Source organism: Leucoraja erinacea, chromosome 1, assembly GCF_028641065.1.
Source record: "Leucoraja erinacea ecotype New England chromosome 1, Leri_hhj_1, whole genome shotgun sequence".
Classification (NCBI taxonomy): domain Eukaryota; kingdom Metazoa; phylum Chordata; class Chondrichthyes; order Rajiformes; family Rajidae; genus Leucoraja; species Leucoraja erinaceus.
Genome location: NC_073377.1, coordinates 51783958 through 51811378, shown reverse-complemented (window position 1 = coordinate 51811378; position 27421 = coordinate 51783958). Strand labels below are relative to the sequence as shown.

At 41.2% G+C, this 27421-nt stretch overlaps 1 protein-coding gene across 7 annotated transcripts in view; it reads left to right on the top strand.

Moving 5' to 3' along the window:
• The window catches only part of pde4d (phosphodiesterase 4D, cAMP-specific), a 679382-nt gene that overhangs the window by 595002 nt on the left and 56959 nt on the right, over positions 1-27421 (top strand). For all 7 annotated transcript variants that reach the window (XR_008723375.1, XM_055634750.1, XM_055634704.1 and 4 more), the window contains one exon: positions 19539-19651. Coding sequence is in view for 6 of the 7 variants with exons in the window: in XM_055634750.1 (XP_055490725.1) it covers positions 19539-19651 (113 nt within the window). In the remaining variant the exon portion in view is untranslated. The remainder of the gene's footprint in view (positions 1-19538; positions 19652-27421) is intronic.

Sequence of the window (27421 nt, the reverse complement as noted above, 5' to 3'; positions counted from 1 at the left end):
TGAGGGGCACGTACGATTGGGGTGACTGTATGGTCGACAATGATCTTATATGTTGTAGGTAGTTTGCCAAGTTGGTTGTCAAGCAAGTCTTTGTAGTTAGATAGCACCTGTTGTGGTGGTTCCTCTGTTAAACTGAGATTGTGAACAGCACGCCCGAAATAGACCAAACCCAGGTCATGGCACGCATCGATACCTAGCAGGGTTTCAGAACTTGGCTGAACAATATAAAACAGCAAGTTCTTGGTCTGTTCACTGATGGTACATTCGAAATTGGCTTTGCCCAGTGGGTGAAGAATTTCCTCTCCGTAAGCATGTAAAGTGGAGGAGTCTTTTCTCATGCGTTCAGTGATTCTCATCATTTTATTACATTTATTTTTATTAGAAGCAAATGTACAAGAGTAGAACAAATGGCGTATAAAATTATATAGTTATTGTACAGCTTCAATTTTGTCTTTTTAGCTTAGAATAGAGAAAAGAATAGAGAAAGAACAAGAAAGAGAAAAAGTGAGATGTGCAAAGTTTGGACCCGTAGACTACCAAAGTAGTGTAGCCAAAGAGTGGGTAAAAGAAAGAGAGAAGCGAGAAATAGCGGAAAAAAAGAAAGATAAAAGTGGTGATATACCTGCCTCTCGTCCCTCCCCACCCACCTCACCCAACGCATAGTTGGATTTAAATCCAAAGTTGTGTTGCGCCATAATATCCTTGTAAGAAATCGGTAAAGGGTGTCCACATCTTGGAAAAATGATCTGTTTTTTCTGTCAAAACAAGTCTAATATTTTCAAGATGTAGCGTCTCGGACATGTTTATAATCCACATCTTAAGAGTAGGGACTGATGTATGTTTCTAAAATTTAAGTATTTGCTTTTTCGCCGTTATCAGGCCATAATTAAGAAATGTCTTTGAAATAGTAATAGCTCAGAACAGGCTTCTGAAGTATCTAGAGTGATCAGTTCCGTGTCGGGCTCCAATTTTATTTTTAGTGTTTTAGAAAAAAATTCAAAAATTCCTCTCCAGAAATTATGTAACTTTATACAAGAGGCAAAGGAATGGGTTATAGTTGCTTCCTGAAGGAGACATTTATCATAAATAGGAGAAACATTTGGGAAGATCTTATTCAGTTTAGACTTTGAACAATAGTATTTTAAATTGTATAAGCGAGTGCCTGACATTAAGAGAACAGTTGTGTATGTATAGAAGGCTTTCCTCCCATCTGTCTTTTAAAATTGTTAGGTCAAGCACATCTTCCCAAGCTCTTCTAATTTCTTCTGTCGATGGGGTTTGTATATTTGAAAGGGTATTATAAAGGTATGATATTAACTTGTTTGCGTCCGAGTTTCTATTCATATATTCGTCTAGTGTGTCTGGAAACATATATTGATAGTCTTGGATATAAGATTTCAGATATTTGAAGGTATCTAAAGTATTGGCTACCTTTCAGATGATATTTCGACTGTAATTCTTGGAATGAGAGAAGAGTTCCGATCTCATAAAGATCGCCCAGTTTTTTAATTCCTAATCTTTCCCAGTGTGTGAACGTCTTGTCTAAAATAGGCGGCTAGAAGGAAGGGTTGTTGGCAGTTGGTGAAAGAAGAGATAATTTTCTCAGTTTAAGGGTTGACTTCACTTGTTTCCAGATTCGTAGGGTACTGTGGATAATCGGATTTTTCTCGTATAGTGTTTTCTTCAAATTTATTGGAGAGAGAAGAATCTCGCCTACATTAAAAGGCAAACAATCTTCTCTCTCCATTTTTAACCATTTTACCTGTTGGCATGTGTTGTTTATCAATAGATTACGTTTTTAAAATTCGTTGCCCAGTAATAGTACAAAAAGTTGGAGAGAGCCAAACCGCCAATTTCTTTGAGTTTATATAGATGTCGTTTATGGATTCTGTGTGTTTTATAATCCCAAATAACGTTTGTGATCAAAGAGTCGATTTTTAAATAATTTTTTTAGGAAGATAAATCGGTATTGATTGAAATAAGTACAGGGTTTGTGGAAGGAAGATCATCTTTATGGCATTTATTCTGCCTATGAGAAGTGTTTTCCAAAATTGAATAAGGGCATTTAGTTTGGTAATTAATGGTGGAAAGTTTGCTTGAAATAGAGAAGTGTATTTTCTAGTTACGTGAACTCCAAGATATTTACATTTTTCCGTAGCAATTCTAAAGGGGAATTTTAGAAGGTGTGTCGGATCTTGAGGTCTCACTTTTTACATAATTTCACTTTTGTTCCAGTTTATTCTATTCCCTGAAATGGAACCAAATTCCTCTATAAGATTTAGTATGTTTGGAATGCTAACTTGGGAATTGGTAATATAATGTAATACATCATCTGCACACCCTTGTCTATTGCCCCTGGATAGCTGAAATTTAGGTGAGAGTATTTGATTAGTCAGTATTCTGGCAGTCAGCTTGTCATCTTGCAACTTTATCCATTAAATAATTTTCTCCCAACTGGAATTTTTGCAATACTGTAAAAAGGTATTTCCATTCTACTTGGTCAAATGCTTTTTCTGCGTCTAATCAAATAATTGATGTCTTCCTTTATCGTTCTGTGTGAGTACATTATATTAAACAGGCGTCTCAAATTGTTAAACAAGTGTCTCTTGGGTATAAACCCAGTTTAATCAGAATGTATTGATTTATTAACGTATTTACTTTGTCTTCTTGCCAGGGTTTTAGCTAATATTTTCTGATCTGTATTTAACAGGGCAATTGCTCTGTATGATCCCGGCTCTTCCAGATCTTTATCTTTTTTGGGTATCAGTGTAATAGTTGATTCGGCTAAGGTTTGTGGTAGCGTCTGTTCTTTAAATGCGTGTATATAAATGTTTTGTAAATGCGGGGAGATTACGTCATATCATTTTTAATAAAATTCATTACTAAACCCATCTGGGCCTGGGGTTTTGCCATTCTTCAATGAATTAATAGTCTCTTCGATTTCTTTAATTGTAATCTGGGCTCCTAATTCATCACGTTCCGCCACGTTAAGTGACGGAAGATTACAGTTATCAAGGAAGTTTGTAATTTTTATCATTTCTGTTGATGTTTTGGATGTATATAAATTTTGATAGAATTGGACAAATCTTTCATTAATATCTTTTGGACGTGTGAACAGTTCACCTTTTTCTGATCTGATTTTTTGAATAGTATGATCCTTTTCCACTTTTCTCAACTGACGTGCTAGAAGTTTATGCGGTTTGTCGCCAAATTCAAAGTTTTCCTGCTTATATTCACATTTAGTTGTTGTTTAGCATTCGCGCTATCATAATCAGCCTGTGGTGCCACAGTCTCAGCCATCCGACACGCATGAATAGCCTGATCTAAAGTCAGGTCTGCATTTCGTAATAGTTCAGCTCGCAGGTTTCAGTCACTCATACCTCCCACAATTTTATCTCTAACAAGCTCATTTGTTATCTCACCAAATCTGCATCGAAAGCTGATGTGTCTCAGGTCACTGATGAATTGTTCCACAGGTTCATCGGGCTGTTGCACTCTGGCAAAAAATCTTGTCCTCAAGGATTCTATTAGACGGTAGGTCACACAGTTCTCTGAACTTTCTCAGCAACACCATCGAGTTATCTATAGATTCTGCTGGCACCAATATCTGTCCATTCGCATCCAGTTGACAGGTGCAAATTCAAACAAGTCAGCTCGGATCATAGCCTCTGGACCTGCTAAATTCAACAGTAGCGAGCCTTCAAATCGCCGGGAGCGTTGCGGTGAACGATGCGTATATAATGAGAGTAATCTTTCTCAAATATTCTCCATCGCTTGGCAATATCATAATCAAACCCAAGTGGGCTAGGCTTTCGACAAGAGCTAGCCATGTTCCCAAATCACAAAAAAACACGAAAATAAAAACTGGTAAACAAAATAAATTGCAATAAACAGACGCGGGGCAAACCCGATCTGACACCATGTAAAGAGCTCAAACTCACACGGGTTGAAACACAAGCATCTTTATTGTTCAGGTCATCAACTACACAGCAGGTCATCAATCGTTCACACTGCTACTCAGACTGGCAAGCAGTGGGCAGGATCTTATACTATGAATGTTACAATTAGGCGGGGTTATAATTACTAAGCATTCTAATTGGCTAACATGCTATAGCCAAAGCTATAATTGCCATGCCTCCTAATTTGAAGACCAGGACTGAGCTGCCAGAACAAGCCCGAGATCGGCAGCACCATCACTCATGTGGTCCAACAGTGAGGTTCAGCCACTACCATGTGGTCCAGGAATTTCTTACAACTGTAAATAAAATATATCGTGTGAGTTCACTCACCCGCGAATGTTGGTGTCCCGGCGCCATCTCTGATGCCACAATATTTAATTTTAAAAAATTAAAAATCACTTAATGTGACATATAAGTAATGAGAATGATAAAGCTTGGGTTTGTAGAGCTCATTTTTGCACAATATTAATACATTTGCGATATGACTATTAAAGTCTTTTTTTTTTAAGTTTACACAAAATATACTCTGGCAAATGTTGCTGCTGTTCCTCAACTTATTATGACACAGAAGGAAGCCATTTTTCCCATGGTTTATTCTGACTCCCAACAGACCGATCACATATACAAAAAAAGGACTCAAAGTACTGGAGCAACTCAATGGGTCAGGCAGCATCTCTGCAGAACATGGATAGGTGGCATTTCAGGTTGGGAACCTTCTTCAGACTCCTGACCTGAAACATCACCAATCCATATTTTCCAGTAATGCTTTCTGACACATTGAGTTACTTTAGCACTATGTGTCTTCTTTTATAACAATTACAGCACGGAAACAGGCCATCTTGACCCTTCTAGTCCGTGCCGAAAACCAGCATCTGCAGTTTCTTGTTTCTACAGACCGATTTTCCTTAAGCCTTGGAGCCTGCTGTCTCTCTCATGCACTCCAACTCCCCTTTGATTCTCTTTCTAAATAATCAATTTGCAGTTGCCAATTAACCTGCTACTATTTCTTTGGGATATGGACACCAGCCTGTCTGCCTCAAGCCATGGGTGAATCCCAGCCAAGCTGCTGGTGACAGCAAGGAGAAAAGTAATTCATAGCAGGTACCCAATACAGGCGCAGACAGATTACCTGTGGTTAGCTAGCATTGATGACCCTCTTTCATTTGGTAGCAACAACATTAGCATCACCTAAGCAATCTTGATCTGCACAATCAGAAATATTTCCTTTCTCTATACATCTCCCAATTTGCAGCTTGTATAGTTACTGCCTCATGGCTCCAGCCCCCCAGGTTCAATCTTGATCGCAGTGCTGACTCTGTATTATATAGTTTGCTCACTCTCCTGGTAACTTGATGGGTTTCATCCAGATGCTCCCACTTCCTCCTCCATCCCACAAAATGTGCAGGTTCAAGGTAAATTTGCCACTGCAAATGTCCTGAGTGAGGAGGAGGGGAAGTTGATGGAAATAGGATCGCTGTAGACTTAATGATCTGAAGCGCATGTTTTTCTGCAGTAAGACTCTATTTGACAATGGAATATGCATCTGAGGAATACGAAAGAGCTTTTTAAAAAAAAAAATTAAAAAAAAAATGTTCACGATAAATCTATTGCAAACATTTCATTCAAATATTAACCTACCAAAGCCAATTTGCCCCACCTATCTATAGGTATCCTTTCTTGCATATAAATCATAATTTCCGATTTGAATTGCGTCCCTCTCAAATGGAATATAAAATTCCATTATTTCAGGATTACCTCTCCCTAAAGAGTTTCTTGCTGTGAGATTTCCAATTAACGCTGTCTAGTTAAATAAGACGAGATCTAAAAGAGGCTATTCTTTGGATATTTCTATGCCACATTGCTCCAGGAAATTCGCATTCCCACAAATATTCAATAAACAAATTCATTAAACTGCTTTTGCGAATTTGATTCCACCATAGAAACATGGAAAATATGTGCAGGAGGAGGCCATTCGGCCCTTCGAGCCAGTACCGCCATTCATTGTGATCATGGCTGATCGTTCCCAATCAATAACCCGTGCCTGCCTTCTCCCCATATCCCTTGATTCCACTAGCCCCTAGAGCTCGCTCTCTCTCTCTCTCTCTCTCTCTCTCTCTCTCTCTCTCTCTCTCTCTCTCTCTCTCTCTCTCTCTCTCTCTCTCTCTCTCTCTCTCTCTCTCTCTCTCTCTCTCTCTCTCTCTCTCTCTCTCTCTCTCTCTCTCTTAAATCCATCCAGTGAATTGGCCTCCACTGCCCTCTGTGGCAGGGAATTCCACAAATTCACATGATCAACATGAAGATTAAAATCCTGTTGGATTATTTATTACCTCTGGTGCAAACTGTTCCAATCTCTCATACTTTTGCTGCTGTTAAGGGGGCATTAATTATTCCCACTAGAGCATTATTTTTTAACATTTGTTATTTTTCCTCTGTGCTAATTATACTTGTTCAATCATCTTGACAATATACAGCGTTACTTGCTCCCCTTTCAACATCCATTATAGATACGAATCATGGTAGAATCATTGTACATTTACAAGATAGAAGGTGGACATTTGACCCTTTGCATCTCTGCTAGTCGAAAAAGAGCAGCTCAGCCTGATCCCACCTTCCAGTAGTCCTGGAGGGATGTGAGGAAGCTTTGATGCTGCTTTAGAAGGTATTGGAGAGAACACAGTGCAGTGCACTGCTTCGGTTTCCATATCAGTTTAGTTTATTGTCCCGTGTGGCGAGGCAGAGTGAAAAGCTTTTGTTGCGTACTAACCAGTCGGCGGAAAGACAATACATGATTACAAACGAGCCATAATGGAAGGACGTGCATTGGAGGCAATGCAGTGAAGATTCACTGGATTGATTCCTGGGATGACGTGGTTGACACCTGAACAAAGTTGCATAGTTTGGGCCAGTTCTAATTCGAGTATGGCGGAATGAATTGAACCATACAAGATTCTGAGGGCCATTGGCAGTGTGACGCTATAAAGATGTTTCCATGGTGGGAGATCCAGAACTATGAGGCAGAGTTTTAGAAAAATGGGCTTGGCCATTTCAGACTGAGTTAAGTTATTCTATATTACAGAGTAAGGAGAAATTTATTTTCTCAGATGCTTGTGGATCTTTGAATTTCTCCACCCAGAGAACTGTAAAGGCAGAATCTGTGACAACATACAAGGATGAGATTGATAGACATTTAATCTATAAATTCAGACTTTTATAAGAAGAGATAGGGGGAAATGCTTCTGGGGCAATTTTGAATAGCTGACCTCACTGAATGGTGGAACAGTCTCAGGGGCCAACTGGTCTAACTAAACTGTTTCTCATGTTCTTAATGAAATTGTACACGTATAGCAATGGGAATTTAAAAGAGAAGGAGATAAAGAAATAAACTTATGCACACATGTAAACTCAAAGATATTTGAGTTTAAATATAAGACATATAAGGGTTTACATAGAGAGATGAGAAACATATAAGATTGTTAAGGGCTTGGACACGCTAGAGGCAGGAAACGTGTTCCCAATGTTGGGGGAGTCCAGAACCTGGGGCCACAGTTTAAGAATAAGGAGTAAGCCATTTAGAACGGAGATGAGGAAACACTTTTTCTCACAGAAAGTGGCGAGTCTTTGGAATTCTCTGCCTCAGAGGGCGGTGGAGGCTGATTCGCTGGATGCTTTCAAGTAAGAGCTACATAGGGCTCTTAAAAATAGCGGAGTCAGGGGATATGGGGAGAAGGCAGGAACGGGGTACTGATTGGGGATGATCAGCCATGATCACATTGAATGGTGGTGCTGGCTCGAAAGGCCGAATGGCCTGCTCCTGCACCTATTGTTTATTGTCCATTGATCCCCAGGAAAATAGCCAGAATTAAATTATTTGGTTTAGGGTAGTGTAAAGTGAGGATTGCAACATTGTTATATTTTTAAATTATTTTTAACTTAAATATTGTGGTTGCACTTCACTCCTCTTCCTACATTATTTTGCCTCCTTTTTATCTCTAGCCTTTACCCACCCATTTGCCAAAATTTAAAAAAACAAAAAACTCTCACCAGTATCTACCTATCAATTGCCAGGCTTTGTCCTGCCCCACCACTCTTTTCCAGCTCCAACTCCAATCAGCCTGATGATGGGGCTTGACTCAAAACATTGTTCAAAAGATTTAGGAGCAGAATTAGGCCATTCAGCCCATCAAGTCTACTCTGCCATTCAATCATGGCTGACCTATCTTTTTCCCTATCAACCCCATTCGCTCCTGCCTTCTCCCCATAAACCCTGACACGTTTTGTGGGGATAAATTTAACAAACAGAATAGGAACAAGGTAGACGTAATAAAGAGATAAAAGACACAAGAGATTAAACCCTAGGTAATTACAGATCCTGCCCTGAAACGGGGCAAGGGGAAGTATGAGGGAGGCAAGGTAGAGTTATCCCCAAAAGGGAAAATAGATGCAGGCAGCCAGTCAAGTGGGAATTGAAGGGACTGCTTTATTGGCATGATGCTCGGCCATTTGGAGTGGGTTAGGTCAAGGAATAAGAAAGGACAGCAGAAGAATCATGGAATCCATTCGTCTGATTCTCCATTCTCCAAGAAGGAAATAAGCCAGACTGAAAGTAAATGTAGACACAACGCTGTAAGGTACAGGCAGCATAGTGGAGCAGCTGGTAGAACTGTTGCCTCACAGCTTCAGAGACCAGGGTTTGCTCCTGACCACAGGCACTGTCCTGACGTCCATTGTCCATTCGCTCCACAGATACTGCCTGACTCGCTGAATTACTCCAGCATTTTGTGTTTATTTTTGTAAACCAGCATCTGCAGTTCTTTGTGTCTTCTTAAAAGCCTACTTCAGGCGACAGCATCTCAATTCCAAGTTTTCTTCCCAGCACTTCCCTGACATAATTGAAGCTTCAGAAAGGTCAGTGAAAACGCAATAGATCATGTTCCATATACCATCACACACACAGCCTGCTTCAGCTCCCTTTCAAAGAGTAATCCTGGAGAAAATTGTAAAACAGTAGATTTGTTTGATAAACTATAGACAGAATGTACAATAAACAGTACAAAGAAATACATACTGTGCTTTATTCCACATATCAATAACTCTTAATCATTGAAAGAGATACAGTGGACATCTTACCAGGCTCATGACGAAGAATGTGTATTTTTATGAGAAGATTTCATTTGCCGCTCAAAGCAGCCATCTACGTGAGTCATTTATCTCATTGTTTCTTCTTTAGTAGTGAATTGAAAATAAATATGGTCTAATCAGGACTGCTGAAGAAATTGGCATGGAGAAAAAAGTGTACTTTCACATTGTACAAGACAATAAACAATGTTTATCATCACATTGTAGTTCAAGTTGTCTCTGTGAATAAGTAAATGTTTAGGACAGACTTGCATTCAAACAATCAGCTGCATTATCAGGTACATAAACTGACGCAAAATCGACTTTTGAAATCCTTCAGTGGCCTTGCGTAATGAGCCTTCTGCTCTGGCACCAAGTTCTTCATAATACCCCACACTGCATCTGCAATGCAGCACATGCTTCTTGTATGCGAGGTCTTCGTATTTTTAATCTTTATCTTTATAACATAACAGATACCATTGTGTACTGTGAACGTACAATAGATTTGATCGGAGTGAAGTGACGTAATGTACCAATTCATAACATGTAATATACAATCCATTCAAGTGACAACTTACCTATTATCAATTAAAAATAGCAACTGCCAATTGTTTTTGCTGCACATTTACAAATATAAAAAATATGGTTATTTCACTTCAATTATTTTTAAATTATTATTTCACACATTTCCTAAGAGGAAATATTTAGAGGATAATTGATAAATATTCTGTGGTTTATGCCATTTATTGTTGCCACAAACAATACTCGCACAGAGGTGTTTTCAGGACAAAATAATAAATTTTCTTTTTTCATAATTATGCTACAGAGAGCTGTATCTACCATACATTGTCATTAGTTTTACTTCGCATGTATTTTAATTGCATCCTCACAGCAAGCTTCCATTGTAACAGTTATAACCTTGACGTTTAAAAAAGTGTTTCACTTCCCTTCTTACTTGTAAGTTCTTGTTTCTAAACTTTTGTCCCCTAGTATTTCAACCCTTTGCCAGGGTGAATTATTTGCCTACATCATCAAATCCTCTTCCCCATTTTGTGGCCCAGCTAGAAAACAGAACAGTAATTGCTTCATAAATGTAGTCAAGTCACTGTGTCTAATGAGGTTGTTATTTAAATATAAATAATCATGTATAAATATGCAGCTATAATCCACAGGGCTGTCTGTAGTGCTCTACAATGCTGAGTGAGGCCCTCTTTTATTTGTTTCTGAATGAATGAATACTTTGTTGGCACATTTTTTGCTTGCATACATACCCAAGGTACGCAAATAGTCGCCACACAAAGTGCGTTTATAAAGTTACAAAGTAATCTGCGCCAGGTCCCCCTTTGTTCTTCTTCCCCATCCCCCCGTCCCCCCGTCCCCTATGGTGGTCCCCCCCCCCCCGGGGTCCTCCATTGTTCTTCCCCCTCCCTCACTGCGACTGTTTCCATCAATATAAGTCCTTTGTTCGTATTATTTCCACTTTATTGTCGGAATTGTGTATACTACAACTAGAATGATGATAATAGTCCAGCTCTTCCTGATCCAGATCCTTTAGCAAGATCCCACCAGCTTAGTTCCATTGGCAGCAAGATCTATGGAAGCTCATTGAGGGGGGGAAAACTGGCCTGAAAGCTTTGATAGCTGTCAAAGTGGGGCCCTGGTATGGAGGTTTAGCGAGTTGCAAAAGCAGTCAGGCTTTACATATGCTTCTGCCATGCAGCAGCAATAAAAAAGCAATTAACACCCAAATGAATACTTCATATATTTTTTTAAATAAAATTATTACGTAAAAGAATTTATAATATTACACTTTTAAAAGTCAGTGCAAAGCAGTGTGTCTTTTCCTATCCTTCCACCCTGCAGTCCCTGAAATTAATGGGGACTTCAACGGAAAGCCATTCTCCAATGGAAGGCTGGGACATCTCAGCATAGCTCGGTTTTGCTGTCGGATACGGCCGTGGCACCTCGAGTGACCCTTTTTAAGCTTGTCCAGGTATTTCATAAGATCATGTGATAGTGGTAGAATTAGGCCATTCCGCTCATCAAGTCTACTCCGACATTCAATCATGGCTGATCCATCTCTCCCTCCTGACCCCATTCTCTTGCCTTCTCCCCATAACCTCTGACACCTATACTAATCAAAATCTATCTAAATATATCCACCGATTTTGCTTCCACAACCTTTTGTGGCAAAGATTCCACAGATTCACCACCCTCTGACTAAGGACATTTCTCTTCATCTTCCTAAAAGAACGTCCTTTAATTCTGAGGCTGTGACCTGGTACTAGACTCTCCCACTAGTGGAAACATCCTCTCATCATCCAATCTATCCAAGCCTTTCACTATTCTGTATGTTTTAATGAGGTCCCCCTTCTTTTTGAATCTTTATTTTCTGAGATTCAACATTCCTCCTTTCCAATAGTCTTTAATCAACCCAAAAATAAACGCTACTGTCACCTAGTATATTAAAATTATGTTCACATAGTCCAATTTCTAGGCATACGCTAACTTTCTGAGACAATATGTCAAGACAGAGGAAAAAGAAAATACCAGTGAAAGTTATTGAAAATTATGGCACACAATGAGGGAGAGCAAATTACTGAGGAGAAATTTTGAGATGCGAAACCTAATTTAGTTTGATATGTTGTTATGATATTCTGAAGTATTTACTTTTTTTAAATTAATTCCACGTTGCCTTAAAGCCCAATGGTGTGAACACTGGATTTTTCAGTTACAGATAACTGTAGTGTCCACCTACATCCTCTCTCCTTTCATTTTTTTCCCTTTCTGTTTCCATGTATCACCCACCAGCCCATGTTTTTAGTCTCCTCCCTTCCTGCTGCCCCACCTGACTATACCTGCCCATCAGCTCCACTTTACCTAGTTCCACCTATCACTTAAGATATTAAAAAAAATGCTGGAGCAACTCAGCGGGACAGGCAGAATCTCTGGAGAGAAGGAATGGGTGCCATTTTGGGTCAAAACCCTCATCTACCCGTCTCACCCTTCCACTCCCCACTTGATACTGGCTCACTTCATACTCATCCCTTTCCTATGCACAGATGCTTCTTGACCCACTGATAGAGGATAGGTTTTTCTTAGATAAGTACAGAGTATAAGATAGTCTTGGCTAAGGAAAGGAAGAAGATTCAGTATAAGAAGATGAGGATGTAGCTGAGATAAGGATTCACATGAATGATGCTGCTGACAACCAGCTGAATGGTTGCCTGAATCTTTCTTATATCATGCAGGGTGGGCGGTGCGACCGACGTTGCAGCGGCCTCTGCAGTCTGTCTGTGTTTTGTTATTTTTTTGTCCCGTTGAGGGTATAGTTTGTAGTGGGCTTTTAAATGTGTATGTGTGGGGGGTGGGGAGGGGAAACTTTTAAATCCCTTCCCTGCACGGGAACCCGACCTTTTCCTTGTCGGGTCTCCGTTGCCGTTGGGGCCCAGCACCGTGGAGCGGCCTCCAACCGGAACGACAGCTCAAGTCACGGAGCCTGCAGAGTTGCTGACCTACCATCGTGAAGCTAGCCGGCTTCGGAGCGTGGAGAGCTGCGGTGGCGCGCTGCTGCGACCCGACTCCAGTGGATGGTGACACCGGGAGCTCGCGGGTCCCCGGTGGGAGACTGCTTTGCGGGGCACCGGCAACGGCGACTTCTCCCGCTCGAATTGCGGGGTTGAGAGTGATCTGGAGCGGGGCCTTACATCGCCCGGCGCGGCTTAAGTGGCTGCGGTGTTGCTAGCGCCCGCCGGGGGCTCCAACATCAATACCCGGAGCAGGGCCTTGCATCGCCCGGCGTGGCTTTAAATGGCCGCGGACTTGCTAGCGCCCGCCGGGGGCTTTGGCTTTGACTTTGACATCGGGAGAAGAACGGAGAGCAGGGAAGAGACAAGACTTTGCCTTCCATCACAGTGAGGGGGATATTCACTGTGATGGATGTTTGTGTAAAATGTGTTGGTGTGTGTCTTGGTTCTTTCCTTGTATGGCTGCAGAAACCAAATTTCGTTTGAACCTCATGTGAGGTTCAAATGACAAATAAATGTTATTGGTATTAGCTGTAAGAAAAGTCATAAACAAACCAGCTCGCTATGAAATAGATTTAAAAATAATAGCCAAATCTTGCAAAAATATTTATTACCTGGTAGGTAATCACTCACCGGCAGTTTTTTTTTGCTGGTAGCAGTCTTGGGTGGTGAATAAACATTTTCATTTATTTTCAATAAAACTTGCAGAAAAGTTGATTAGCCAACAAACCCTTCCTCCAAAAAATCTAGCCTTTTAAAGTGGGAGAATCAAATAATATATTTGCTCATTCTTTTTAATTCAAAATGTTGCAGAGCAAAGTATGTTACTTTTATACAGGTGCTTGCGAAAGGAGTTATAGTGCCGAGTTGTTTTTAATGTATCTTACCATTTGATGGAATGAAGGTCAGATTACAGTCTAATTTCATTGCAATTTACCTTAATCACATTATGACGCATTTAAAAGATACCTGTTACCAAAATAAACTCCCTCTTCGAGACACTGTTACGCACAAGAGAGCAGAAGCGATGACAGGAATTTAGTGGTCAGCCAACAGTTGATTTGAAAAGATTGCTGCTTCTTTCTGTGACTCTAACATCTAATCATGGTTACATTTTTTTCCAGAGTACTGTCCCATCCCCTTTTCCATATTGTTAATAGATTTTAGTTTACTGAATAGCACCTGAGAACATAGTACGGAACATTTAAAGGAATTTTTATAAATCCCACCTATCTGACCTTTTTAAGATTTTGAGTGACCACTCGGCAATCTCTCTGGGCACCTGATTAAGCTCACTTGACACCTGACAAAGTGCAGAAGGCACCTGACCAAACTCAAGTCCTTATTTCCACATATCCAGCATGCTGCTGGAAGGCAGGTCACAAGGATATGTGTGAGATTCATGAGTTCACATGATATCATTGGACACCAGCATTTAACTGTTCAAAGCTTTGCATGCCTGAGGCGTGTGGCTCTGATGTTGCTGGAAACCCTATCATTAAAATGACAGCTGATATGAATCCGTAATGTACTCAATGCAAAATGCCTTTCCCCTGCAGTTTAACTGCTTGCATGCCATATACCTATTGACCAGGCAGAATTAAAATTAAGCATAGCATATTGAGTGTGATTTGTGCTTTGCAAAATAAAATGAAACTAAATTGGCCTTGTGCAATATTTCCAAGCAAGTGTTGGTGAACTGGATGGATTGGAAAACTGACTCTCAATATGGTAATGCTCATTTTGCTTTTTCATTTAAAATGAGATTTGTCCCCTCTTGGTCATAGTCTGTAATATATGGGGTGGATGGAGGGGGGGAAAGGGGTTGCAGAATTGGTCTGCTCCAGTAGCATCCCTTGGGATGACCCCAACAGTTTGTAGGGGTAGCAGAAGGCCCCTTCTTGTGCCAAAGACAGCATAGCGAATGTGCGCCAAAATACGTGTAGATGAGTGTGTCTGGGCTGATGCATGGGGATTCCCATGACCCATGGCAAATATTTCATAAAACTAGCAGTTGTTTTCTTCAGTGATTGAGACAATTACCCAGCCTGATCCTGTTGGCGAACAGTTGGTATCAATAGGGTGTTCAAGAAGGAACTGCAGATGCTAGAAAATCGAAGGTAGACAAAAGTGCTGGAGAAACTCAGCGGGTGAGGCAGCATCTATGGAGCGAAGGAAATAGGCAAAGTTTTGGCCAAACGTTGAAGAAGGGTTTCGGCCTGAAATGTTGCCTATTTCCATCGCTCCATAGATGCTGCCTCACCCGCTGGGTTACATAGAAGCATAGACAATAGGTGCAGGAGTAGGCCATTCGGCCCCGAGCCTGCACCGCCATTCAATATGATCATGGCTGATCATCCAACTCAGTATCCTGTACCTGCCTTCTCTCCATACCCCCTGATCCCTTTAGCCACAAGGGCCATGTAAAGGAGTGATGTCTAACACACTGTGACCTTTACTGAGTCCTTTATTATATCACAAGTCACAAACGTCCCAGCACTGACTGCATCTAGTCTTCAGGCGTGCTGGAACCAACAGGGAGGAACAAAGGGAGGATCTCACAGTTGTACTGATATGGGTAGGCGTAGTTAGTGGTATTGAGGTAGCTACGTTATAGGTTGCATGCATAAACCATCTACATCCTTCCCCTTAGGAAATTAAGAAATCAAAGATACAACAGTAGCAGGGAGATTATACAAAACCTGCAAATCTAAACGAAATCACCGTAACGGTCAGATGGTCTGACAACCCGACCCGAGCGGGTGCGCATGGCACCCTTACCCTCCACACCCGAAAGAAGAGGAGGAGGAACAGGAACAGCTGGAATGGAGAACGCAGGCGGAGACACAGCCTGGAATGCGGAAGAGGAGCCGACCGGCACAGGGGAGCCAGGGGAAGGGAACTGTGCAGGAGAGATTGGAGCAGGCGGAGAGAGAGAAACACGGGAAGGGGAGGTGCGGACAGGGGTTGAGAAACCCGGAGGAGCATGGTGAGGGGACCGCGGTGAGGCGGATGGGGGCATGCAAATCGAGGAGTAGTTAGTGGTAGCAGGTTCGAAACGCAACCGAGCAGCATGCGGGGCCGCAGGGGATGGCTTGGGCTCGTTGACAGCCAGCAGGTGCTGGCGGCTGCGGCGATAGATAGTCCCTTCAAAGTCCACCAAGTAGGACCGTGGCGAATTGTCCACCCCGACCATGGTAGCGAGTCGGGAGAAACCGGTGGAAGTCTGTAAGCGAACAACCTGGCCAGGCAGCAGAGGTGAGAGGGGGTGGCAGGACTTGTCGTGGGAGCGGCGCTGAACTTCATGTTGTTGAGCAATCCGTTGCTGGACAGCAGCAGGCTGAAGGACCTTTGGCACCAAGGATTGGTGTGCGATCGGCATCGGAGGGCGAAGAACGCGTGACATCAGATGTTGAGCAGGGGATCGCATGGTACTGTCCCTGGAAATGTTACGGAGGTTCAACAAGCCCTGGTAGAAATCACTGTTGGAGCGACGAGACTGTTCGAGCAAGGTCTTGGCGCTGCGGACAGCACGCTCGGCCAGGCCATTGCTCTGCGGATATTCTGGGCTGCTGGTGAAATGAGTGAAGTTCCACTTCACGGCAAAAGCCTTGAACTCAGCGCTGGTGAACTGACGGCCGTTGTCGGTCTGCAAACGGACCGGGGACCCAAAGGTGGCGAAGTGTCGGCGCAGCTTGTTGATGACCATCTCAGAGGTGATGGCAGGGAGAAGGTCCACTTCGAACCAGTTCGAGTAGGAATCGACCAACACTAGATATTGCTTACCACATCAATTCAAAAATGTCTGCGGCCAGCGATGACCAGGGCATAGCAGGGGCTGGCTGTTGTAGAAGCGGCTGGCGCTGCTGGTGAGGGGCAAGGGAGTTGCAATCAGGGCAGGAGGCTATACGGGCCTTAATGTACATTGCCATGCCAGGCCAATAGTACTGTTCTTGGGCATGTGAGACCGTGGCATCAGCTGCTGGGTGCCCCATGTGGGCAGCGGTGTAGTTCGAGGCATACAGGGAGGCAGGGACGACCACCTTGTGACCCTTGATGATGATCCCATCCCGGAGCACCAGTTCATCGCGAACCAGAAAGAAAGGAAGCACACCCGCAGGCAACGAGGTGCGTTTGTCGGGCCAACCGCACCTGATGACGGCAGCAAGCTGTTGCAGATCGGGGTCGTTGGCAGTGTGCTCAACCAGGCACTGCAGCTGCTTGGAGGGAACGAAATTGACGTTAAGAACCTGCAAGTTCTCCTGTTCGTAGGGATGTCTGTCGTGCTGCACACAGGGTGTCATTCGCTATGAAGGACAAGGTGGAAGCCATGCTGAACAACATGGTTAAAATGGGGGTGTTGGAAGCCATCAGTGATCCCACTTCTGACACCATGTAAAGGAGTGATGTCTAACACACTGTGACCTTTACTGAGTCCTTTATTATATCACAAGTCACACACGTCCCGGCACTGACTGTATCTAGTCTTCAGGCGTGCTGGAACCAACAGGGAGGAACAAAGGGAGGATCTCACAGTTGTACTGATATGGGTATGCGTGGTTAGTGGTATTGAGGTAGCTACGTTATAGGTTGCATGCGTAAACCATCTACAGGCCACATCTAACTCCGTCTTAAATATAGCCAATGAACTGGCCTCAACTACCTTCTGTGCCAGGGAGTTCCAGAGATTCACCACTCTGTGTAAAAAATGTCTCATCTTGGTCCTAAAGGATTTCACCTTTATCCTTAAACTGTGACCCCTTGTCCTGAACTTCCCCAACATCTGGAACAATCTTCCTGCATCTAGCCTGTCCAACCCCTTAAGAATGTTGTAAGTTTCTATAAGATCCCCCCTCAATCTTCTAAATTCTAGCGAGTACAAACCGAGTCTATCCAGTCTTTCTTCATATGAAAGTCCTGACATCCCAGGAATCAGTCTGGTGAACCTTCTCTGTACTGGGTTTCTCCAGCATTCTGGTATTAATCGGGTCATTAGAGATTAGAGTTCCAGAAACACTTTGTATATAAAGTTCCCGTACAGTTTTTTTTTTTTTTTTTTTTGGCCGGTGATCTTGTACAGAACATACGTGAATTTCTTCCCCAACAAGCCATCCTGGAATCTCAGGCTGACATATGAATTTTAGGCCAACATATGTAGCCTATATATGGCCTATATTTACAAGATCTGATCTAACCACTACTCTTTCAGGCAGCCTCCTGGCAAGCTAACATAGGACACTTGTAGATAGCACAGCACATCCTCGGGAAGCAGGTGATTACGTACCATTTCAATTTTACTTTAAGTTCATCAGCATTGTAAAATTTAAAAATTGTTTGTGTAGATGACTGGCCTATCATTATGAAAATCAGACTTGCACTTATTTAGTGCTTTTCAGCACCACCAGGATAGCCATATGAAATATTTATTTGAACTATTGCTGTAACAAACAAGATCAAGTTGCATTTACACAGGGCCTTTCATACTCCTTCCACCATTTCCCAAAAGTGCTTTAAAGCCCAAGAAATGGTTTTGAAATATAATAATTTGTGCAATGCAGGAAATATGGCAGTAAGTTCACCCTCATCGAGTTCTCACAAACAGTCATGTGATAATGACTAGGTAATCTGCTTTTAGTGGTGGTGATTGATGGCTGAATATTGGCCAGAGCACCTGGCTCCCTTGCTCTTCATCGAAGTAATGGTATGGGACCTTTTGGTATCCTTGCACTCAATCAGGGCCTATGTTTAACAACACATCCCACAGGCAGCTACTCCAGCAGTGCAGCAATACTTCAACATTTCATTTATACATCATCTCACATTTTTATGCTAAAGGCTCGGAAATGAAACATTATGATTCTAAGATTATAGTGCTGCCAATTATTGATTATTAATTGTACATTGAATTTTATTGACAGAAATAACTCAGATTTTGCTATATTGTCAGTTATTAATCCTCTGGCATTTTTTCCAGTTAGCATTTTTGATATTTTTAACACAAACATTGTCTTTCTGCTTTATGTTTACAGATTTAACAGGAAATTGTTATAAATGGACATATGCATATCTGTTTAAATATATTTATTATGATAGAATGTCGCGGTAAACTTTGTTTTGTTTTCTTCTGGAGAAATGCCAGATCCTGATCCTCTATAGAACTCCATGCCGGGATTTATAGTCAGCCCGGCTCTTCGCTTGTACGGTGCACTAATGCTTCTGGTTCAAAGGAGGTGCAACTTTGTTAGTTGTGTGATGCCACATACGAGTCCACTAACTGATTCTCGCATTATGAAGATAAAACTAGTCATATTTTCTTAAAATGGAATGAATGATTGGATGTCACAGTTAAAACGGAAAAAAAACAGGAAACCTTGTTTTCTTCTGTCTTATTGGAGCTGGAATGAGTATTCTCTGAGTTACTGAGAGGACATACAGGCTTCTTCATATGGTTTCATACATGCAGCTGAGCAGCTGTGGAGCAGTTACAAAATCATTTGGAATCGTCATGGAGAAATTTTCATTAGAAATGTGAAACTGTCTCAAGTACCTGGCTCTGGATAAAAACTTGCACTTATTTTATGGAAAATATTAAGCAGGCAAAATAAGTTTGTTCACTCTGGCTTTAACAGCACCAATTGATCAAAGGATGGACAAAGAGTTAATTCTTCATTCATTGTGTTCTGTTTCTGAATGACGAACCTGCTACTGTGTTTTCCTCTCCTGCTGGAAAATCAAAATCGCAACGCTTTGGATTGAGAAGAGAAAGGGATATTTTCCTGAAGTTATATTTTGTTGAAAAACATTATGAAGGACAACTCATGTGTGAGCTCTGGTCACCCGAACATGGCTTTGTGCAACATGGTGGACCCTTACACTATCAAAGCTAAACCTGTAAAAAGTTCAAAAGCTGAACTTCCATTCATCTGTTTGTTCACAGAGGAGGCCTACCAAAAACTTGCAACAGAGACTCTGGAGGAACTTGACTGGTGCCTGGACCAGCTGGAGACCCTGCAAACCAGGAATTCTGTCAGTGAAATGGCCTCTAACAAGGTAGGTTGGTGATGCCATGCCTTATTGATTACCTGGCCTATTTGGATAACAGTTGAGGCAGAAATAGAGACATAGAGTGATACAGTGTGGAAACAGGCCCTTCGGCCAAACTTGCCCACACCAGCCAACATGTCCAGGCTACACTAGTTCCCATCTGCCAGCATTTGGTCCATATCCCTCCAAACCTGTCCTATCCGTGTACCTGTCTTAACTGCATCTTAAATGTTGGGATAGCCCCTGCCTCAACTATCTCCTCTGGCAGCTTGTTCCATACATCTACCACCCTTTGTGTGAAAAAGTTACCCCTCAGATTCCTGTTTTATCTCTTCCCTTTCACCTTAAACCTAAGTCCTCTGGTCCTTGATTCACCTGCACTGGGCAAGATACTCTGTGCATCTACCCGATCTATTCCTCTCATGATCGTATACACCTTTATAAGATTAAATAATGTGTGCTGTGATATAACGTAGAGAATAAAATTTAGTAAGAATGCACCGGTAAAGCAATAAATGTTTGAAATATTGCAAGTGATCAAGATCTGACTGATCGAGGGCAGGGAAGATGTTTCTATGGAAAGTTTCCTGTTTAATATCATAGTCATATTCTGTAAACATTAGGAAAAAACAGCCTCATTAAGAATCAACACACGCACTAAGTTTGGACTCAAATAGGTGGCCTGTTCCCCACACTGAACCTCTGAGGTCAAATGTTTTACTCTCTATTGCATTGTAATCAACGGATCAAATTAGTGTGACTGCAACAAAATATTACATATTTGTGGGTAAGAATATAGACATATTGTTCATTTTTTTTATAATCTGAACATGGGCCTTATTTATCTACTGTCAATAATATATTTTCTGAAATATTCTTCACTGAAAATAATATTTTAATCGGTTTTGCAGTGGTGGTGTTTCCAGTCTGTTTGCAGATTAAGAATTTAAATGCTTTCTGATCATTTTGTGTTTGTTTCTCTGAGACAAATTTAGAATTACAATAAGCTAGTCTCATAATCGAATTCTAATTCTAATGGAATACGTTTTGTACAAATATTGTTGATTGTCCAACATTGCAATTTGAATTTAGTTCAAGCTTTCATCAGTAAGTTCAATGAATGAAGCACATAGCAATTTAAAGGGTTTTCCAGTCTGATGTTTTGATGGAAGTTTTGGGAGTTAGAATTTAAGATTACCAGATTATATTGCAAATGGATGCAAAGGCTCAACCCAAAATGTCACCCGTTCCTTCTATCCAGAGATGCTGCCTGTCCCGTTGAGTTACTCTAGCATTTTGTGTCTATCTTCGTGTAATCCAGCATCTGCAGTTCCTTCCTACACATTTTGTCTGCATCAATGAGAAATCTCCTCAAGGTATGCCTACTTTGAATAAATTCTCTGACAAGGGTTCTGCAACAATCTCTCTCACTGCTCCCCCTCCTCTGTTGTCCAGCTCTACGACCAGGATTCTCATTTTCACACCTTACCCTTCCTTATCTCTGTGCCTCCCTCTCCCCTGACTCTCAGTCTGAAGAAGAGTCTCGACCCAAAACATCACCCACTCCTTCTATCCAGAGATGCTGCCTGTCCCGCTGAGTTACTCCAGCATTTTGTGTCTACGGTGTAAACCACCATCTGCAGTCCCTTCCTATGCTATACTTATCAAGGCAGATATTTGTCCACCTCAGCCACCACTGTGAAATATGGGACATGTTTTTAATTTAATCATCACAATATATAGGGCACCGCATGTTACTGTCTCAAAAGAAATAGGGAGAAAGACATTAGAGTCATAGAGTCAGAAACGGGACCTGTGGCCCAACTTGCCTAAGCCGTCCAAAATACTCCATCTACACTGTTCCCACCTGCCCATGTTTAGCTCATATCCCTCTAAACCTTTCCTATCCTTGTACCTTTCCAAATGTTTTTTAAATGTTGATATAATACCTGCCACAACTAGTTTCTCTGGCAGCTTATTTAACGTATTCATTCATTCATTCATTTACACACCACCCTCAGTGTGAAAAAATAGCCCCTCAGTTTCCTATCGAATCTATCCCCTCTCACCTTAAACCTATGTCCTCTGGTTCTTGATTTTCCTACTCTGGTTAAAAGACTGTAATCATCTCTTCTATTCCCCTCAGGATCTTTTAAAACTCTATAAGATTATCCCTCATCCTTCTGTACTCCAAGGAATAAAGTCTTAGCCTGCGCAACCTCTCCCAATAGCTTTGTCCCTCAAGTCCTGGCAACATCCTTGTAAATCTTCCCTGCATTCTTTCCTGGTTAACAACATTGTTCCTGTAGCAGGGTAAACAATACTCAACACATTACTCCAAATGCGACCTCAGCAATCTATTTTACAACTGCAACATAACACCCCAACTCCTATACTCAATACCCAGACCTATGAAGGCCAATGTGTTGATAGCCTCTTATCCACCCTTATTGACCTGTGTTGCCACATTCAAGGAACTATGTACCTGTTCTCCTGGATCCCTCTGCTCTACCACACTCCCCAGGGCTCTGCCATTTACTGTGAAGCTCCTGCCCTGGTTAACGTGCCAAAATGCCACATATCACACTTGACTACATCATGTTTAAGAAAGAACTGCTGATGCTGGAAAAATCTAAAGTAGACAAAAAATGCTGGAGAAACTCAGTGGGTGAGGAAGAATCTATGGAGAAAAGGAGCAGGCAACGTTTCAGTGAGACCCTTCATCAGACTGCTGTCGGGCGGGGGCGGGGCGTTTTCCCGCCTACACCTTTTCTCCTTAGATGCTGCCTCACCCACTGAGTTTCTCCATCATTTCTAGACTACATCATACTCCATCAACCATTCCTCAACCCACCAGCTCCACTCATCATGCTGTAAAATTGGAATTTTTCCTAGGTTTTTGTAAGCAAAGTATAATGAAATCAAATATATATTGGAAGTGATTATAATTTGAATTCTGTGTAAAGCAACCTTTAGCATCAATTCTAATAACATACAAGTTTTAGTGGGGTCCATCATTTGAGGGCACGGGGCCTGTACTCGATAGAGTTTAGAAGGATGAGGGGGGAACCTCAATGACACTTACCGAACAGTGAAAGGCTTGGATAGAGTGGATGTGGAGAAGATGTTTCCACTAGTGGGAGAGTCTAGGACTGGAGGTCATGGCCTCAGAATTAAACAACGTTCCTTTAAGAACGAGCTGAGGAACAATTTCTTTAGTCAGAGGGTGGTGAATCTGTGGAGTTCTTTGCCACAGAAAGCTGTGGAGGCCGTCAATGGATATTTTTAAGGCAGAGACAAATACATTCTTATTAGCATGGGTATCAGGGGTTAAGGGGAGAAGGCAGGAGAATGGGGTTAGGAGGGAGAGATGGATCAGCCATGATGGAGTAGACTTGATGGGCCGAATGGCCTAATTCTGCTCCTTTCACTTATGACCTTATCAAAATTAGCCAATTGTACTGTGGATATGCAAAGTTTTTTTGTTACACCATAATGGAGAGACGTTTGTAAATTCTATGTAGAGCATTCTATACAGAGCATTGTAATTATTGCAAAATGGCACATGACACTTTTAATACAGTGCTGGGATTTGACACTGCGTTTTCAAGTTATAGCTTTGATGGTAACGTAAATCACCACACTATGGTAATCTCTGCACCATTCAGATTTCCATTTTTCTTCATTTTCTCAGATATAGATCAACATGTTCCCCAATCAATCATGCATTAACTTGGATTTACAATATCTTCAGGACTGTGATGTCAAATCTTTTCTGTGCCAAGATATTTTTTCTGAAAATATAATCCTAAATTAAGAATTAATTTTAAATTCAGTACATTATGTTGGGTTGATTGTCTGGGAGAAATTGTCCAAAGATTTACTGATATACTCTAGAGTATGAAAAAACTATTATTTTCTAACCTGTGTGACAGGCTTTTATTTTATTGTCATGGGTAGTTCCTTGGCTAAATTGTCACTATATTTAATTGTCATATGTACCGGCAATGAAAACAATGAAAGTTTTACTTGCTGCAGTTTTACAGGCCCATTAACACGATATTACTCAAATAAAGATACGATTTAATGATATAATTAGTTATCAGTAGCACAATACATTAATAATCAGTAATACTAGGTAACCAGATGATAATGGTGCAAAACCAAGGTCCATAATGCAATAAAAACAATCGTTAAGAAATCATGAGCAAAAACCAAAGTGCTGATGGAACTCACCAGGCCAGGCCTGAGCCGTTGAAATCCCCTAGCATTATGTTTTTTGCTCGGATTTCCAGTATCTACAGTTTCTTGCCTCTCCAGAGTAGAATTACAGAGGTATCATTGTGGTCAGTGTTGTGCAGTGTTCATGGGCCTGATGATTGTTGGGAAGAAGCTGTTCTTGAACCTGGAGGTCATTGTTTCCAGACTCCTGTACCGTCTGGGGCCATTCAGCAGGTCAGGCAGTATCTGTGGAGTCAATGACCATTCATCAGTTCTAACCTGCTGATGAACTCCCGCATTTTTTAAAAATTCAGATTTCCAGCACTTCTCCTTTTTTGTTTTTCAATGTTGGCTGGGCTTTTGGAGACTTTCATACTCATGTGAATAATACTGGTCTTACATGGCAGATGAGCCTTGTTTTAGTATTTCAACCACCAGGCCACCCAAAAAGATAATAAAGGTGCCGTCTAAATTAGGCCCCATGGTGTCATCCGAGGTGACGTGCCAAAACCTGCGAGAGGCTTGAACCCATGTTTGCTTGACCAGACAGCAAGACATCCCCTATTGATGTGTAGGAAGGAACTGCAAGTGCTGGTTTAAACCAAAAACAGACACAAAAGGCTGGAGTAACTCAGCGGTCAGGCAGCAACTCTGGAGAAAAGGAATAGGTGTCTGAAGAAAGTTCTCTGATTGATTATTCCTTTTCTCCGGAGATGCTGCCTGACCCGCTGAGTTTCTTCAGCCTTTTGTGTCCATCCCCTATGAATTCCATACAGCGCAGAAGAAAATGAAAGTTGTTGCATGCTCTAGTATTCTAATGGAAGGATCCTGATAGCATAAATTGTCAATCTTTTTGGGGGAGGTTATCTGAAACTGTATCTGTTAACTGTAACTATTTTATGACTAGATATTTTCAGTTAATGTATAGTTGAGTCTTGGTGGCAACTTCTGCATTTAGGAATGCTGTTAATGGGGATGTAGGTGAACAAGAAACTGGAAATGCAGCTTTGGTGGAAAAGTGCCAGTGCATATGCTAAAATTGAAATCTGAAACTACAATTCAAACAGTATTTCAAATAAGAATTAAATAGATGTTTTACTGTTTAAAATTTGATTAATTAATGGACTTGACTGGGAGGGAAAAGTCTTTGATTTAGCACAATTTTTATCATTTCAGACTAGTTAAATTCAATCAGCGGCCAATTACGTTGAAGGGCTTTGAAATAAGTTAATAGTATTTAAATTCAGTGAATACTGAAAAGTTAAGCAATTATCTTAACAGTGAACAATTTTTCCCAACCTTTTATTTTGCTTTGAGGAAAAAACAAACTGCTGGAGGAACTCAGCAGGTCAGGCAGCATCTGTGGAAGGAAATGGACAGACGTGCATTTATTATGCATTGTTGAGTTGTACGCAAAATGACATCAATGCGCAAAGGACATTGATAACAGTGCTTGACTCAATTGATTCTTTCATCGGCACTTAAATTCCACCATCCTGAGCGTTCGTAGCATTTTCTGTTTTATTTTATAACTGTAATGTTGTTGAGTTGATGTGTGATGCGTTTCTCAAAGCATGATTAAGTTTGAAATGGAATATCTGAAAGATGGCTAGGAATTGATTCTTAACAGGGTCAGTCTGAAATAACATTAAAGAATAGTAAGCTGCTACAAAGGATCTTTAAATGATTTCCAGAAGATTTTGACAACTCCCATGTCCTAATCTCTTAATGTGGTGATAAGCATACTGGTGAACAACTCCATCCATTATTGGATGCATTGACCACTGCCTGGTCGATAAATGGAAACAAATACAGCTCAGACAAATGAAAATAAACTTTATAAGCGAAACAGCAAAGAAAATCCTTCGCTTTCAACTGCAAAGCACCATTTAATTCAGGGGAGATTTAAGATCGAACCATTCTCTGTGGAAAAATAGTTCCCACTGGCTGCAATGCTGATTATCAAAGCAGTGCTAAAGTTATAGCAGGTTATGCACACTGACTGCTGTAGCTGCCTGTCAGCACTATAACAGTTAGTTCTGAACACTATTTAAGTTGCAATTCCCTGTAGAGCTTTCATTTCTCAATGAACTCTCATCATATTAAACAAAATGACCCCAAAACATACATAGATATGAATTTACATTGTAAAATAAGCATTCACCAATTTATTGCAAGATGTTTAAGGATTGCATGGGGATAATGATACTTTAATGAAAATACCTCATAAATATATCTAACAGAACAAAAAACATGATGCAAGACCCAAAGAGGATGATATTTTTTTTAAACAAATGCATAATTGTAATCGGTCTACCAGAGAAAATTATTTCCTAATGTTGTTGAAAATCTGCTTAGTGATGTACAATGCCTGATTTTATACAAAAAGCAGTTGCGATTGGTATTAGTTTATTACTGTCACGTGTACCATGTGATTCAGTGAAAATCGTATTGTTTACTGTCCAGGTAAATCATACCATACACGAACACAACAAAAGAAAAAGAAAGCAGTGCAAAATATAGTGGTACAGTAACAAAGAAAGTAGAGATTAAAAAATCATGCAAGGACCATAACATGGCAGATTGGGTTATAAGGAACCTATCCTTGGCTTCTCAGCAGTTCATTCAATGGTCTGATACATGCAGGAAAAGGATGTATTCCTAAAGCAAAGAAGTAAAATGCAGATGCTATTTTTCATGCAGGTATTGACATTGGAGGGTTGTGGATGTAGACAATTTGTGGGTGGTGTTTTGTTCGGATAAAATATCTGCAGGATAACTGTAAAAGATAGAGAGAGGTGTATTGTGGTCATGCCTTGGGACCTTAAAGGTGCCATATAAATGCAATTTGCTGTAAAGCAGCCAAATTCTCTAAAGCCACTTAATTCAGCATGAACACAATGGAATTTGCAGTGCGATGTGTATATCAAATAAAAACACAAAATGATGGACTGGGCCGTGTTACTAACCTTTTTCCGATAGCATTTCGAGTGTTTTGGGCAATGTGAAACCTTTAAATTCTGTACTTTGCAAGCTTAATTAATTCTGGGGAAGTAATCAAAAAATTAAACAGATGGTGGTTCCTACTGGGTGGCATTGTTAGCATAGTAAATTACGAATTTTGTTAAATTTAATTTTGTTCAAACTTTAAAACTTTCAAGATTCAAGATTCAAGGTAGAGAATATTTAAAGATTCAAGATCATTTGGACCCCTTGAGGTCCAAACAAAATGACGTTTCTGCAGCCATACATTACAAACAAATAGACCCAAGACACAACATAATTTACATAAACATCCATCACATCGCTGTGATGGAAGGCCAAAAAACTTATCTCTCCACTGCACTCTTCCCCCCCGATGTCAGAGTCAAAGTCAAAGCCCCCGGCTGGCGATGGCGATTGTCCCGCGGCCATTAAAGCCACGCCGGGTGGTGCAAGGTCGCACACCGGGTTCTTGATGTTAGAGCCCCCGGCGTGCGCTCGCAGAGTCCTGCGGCCATTCCGAGCCGCGCGGGACGGTGATGTCAGGCCCCGCTCCAGGAGCTCTTCAACCCC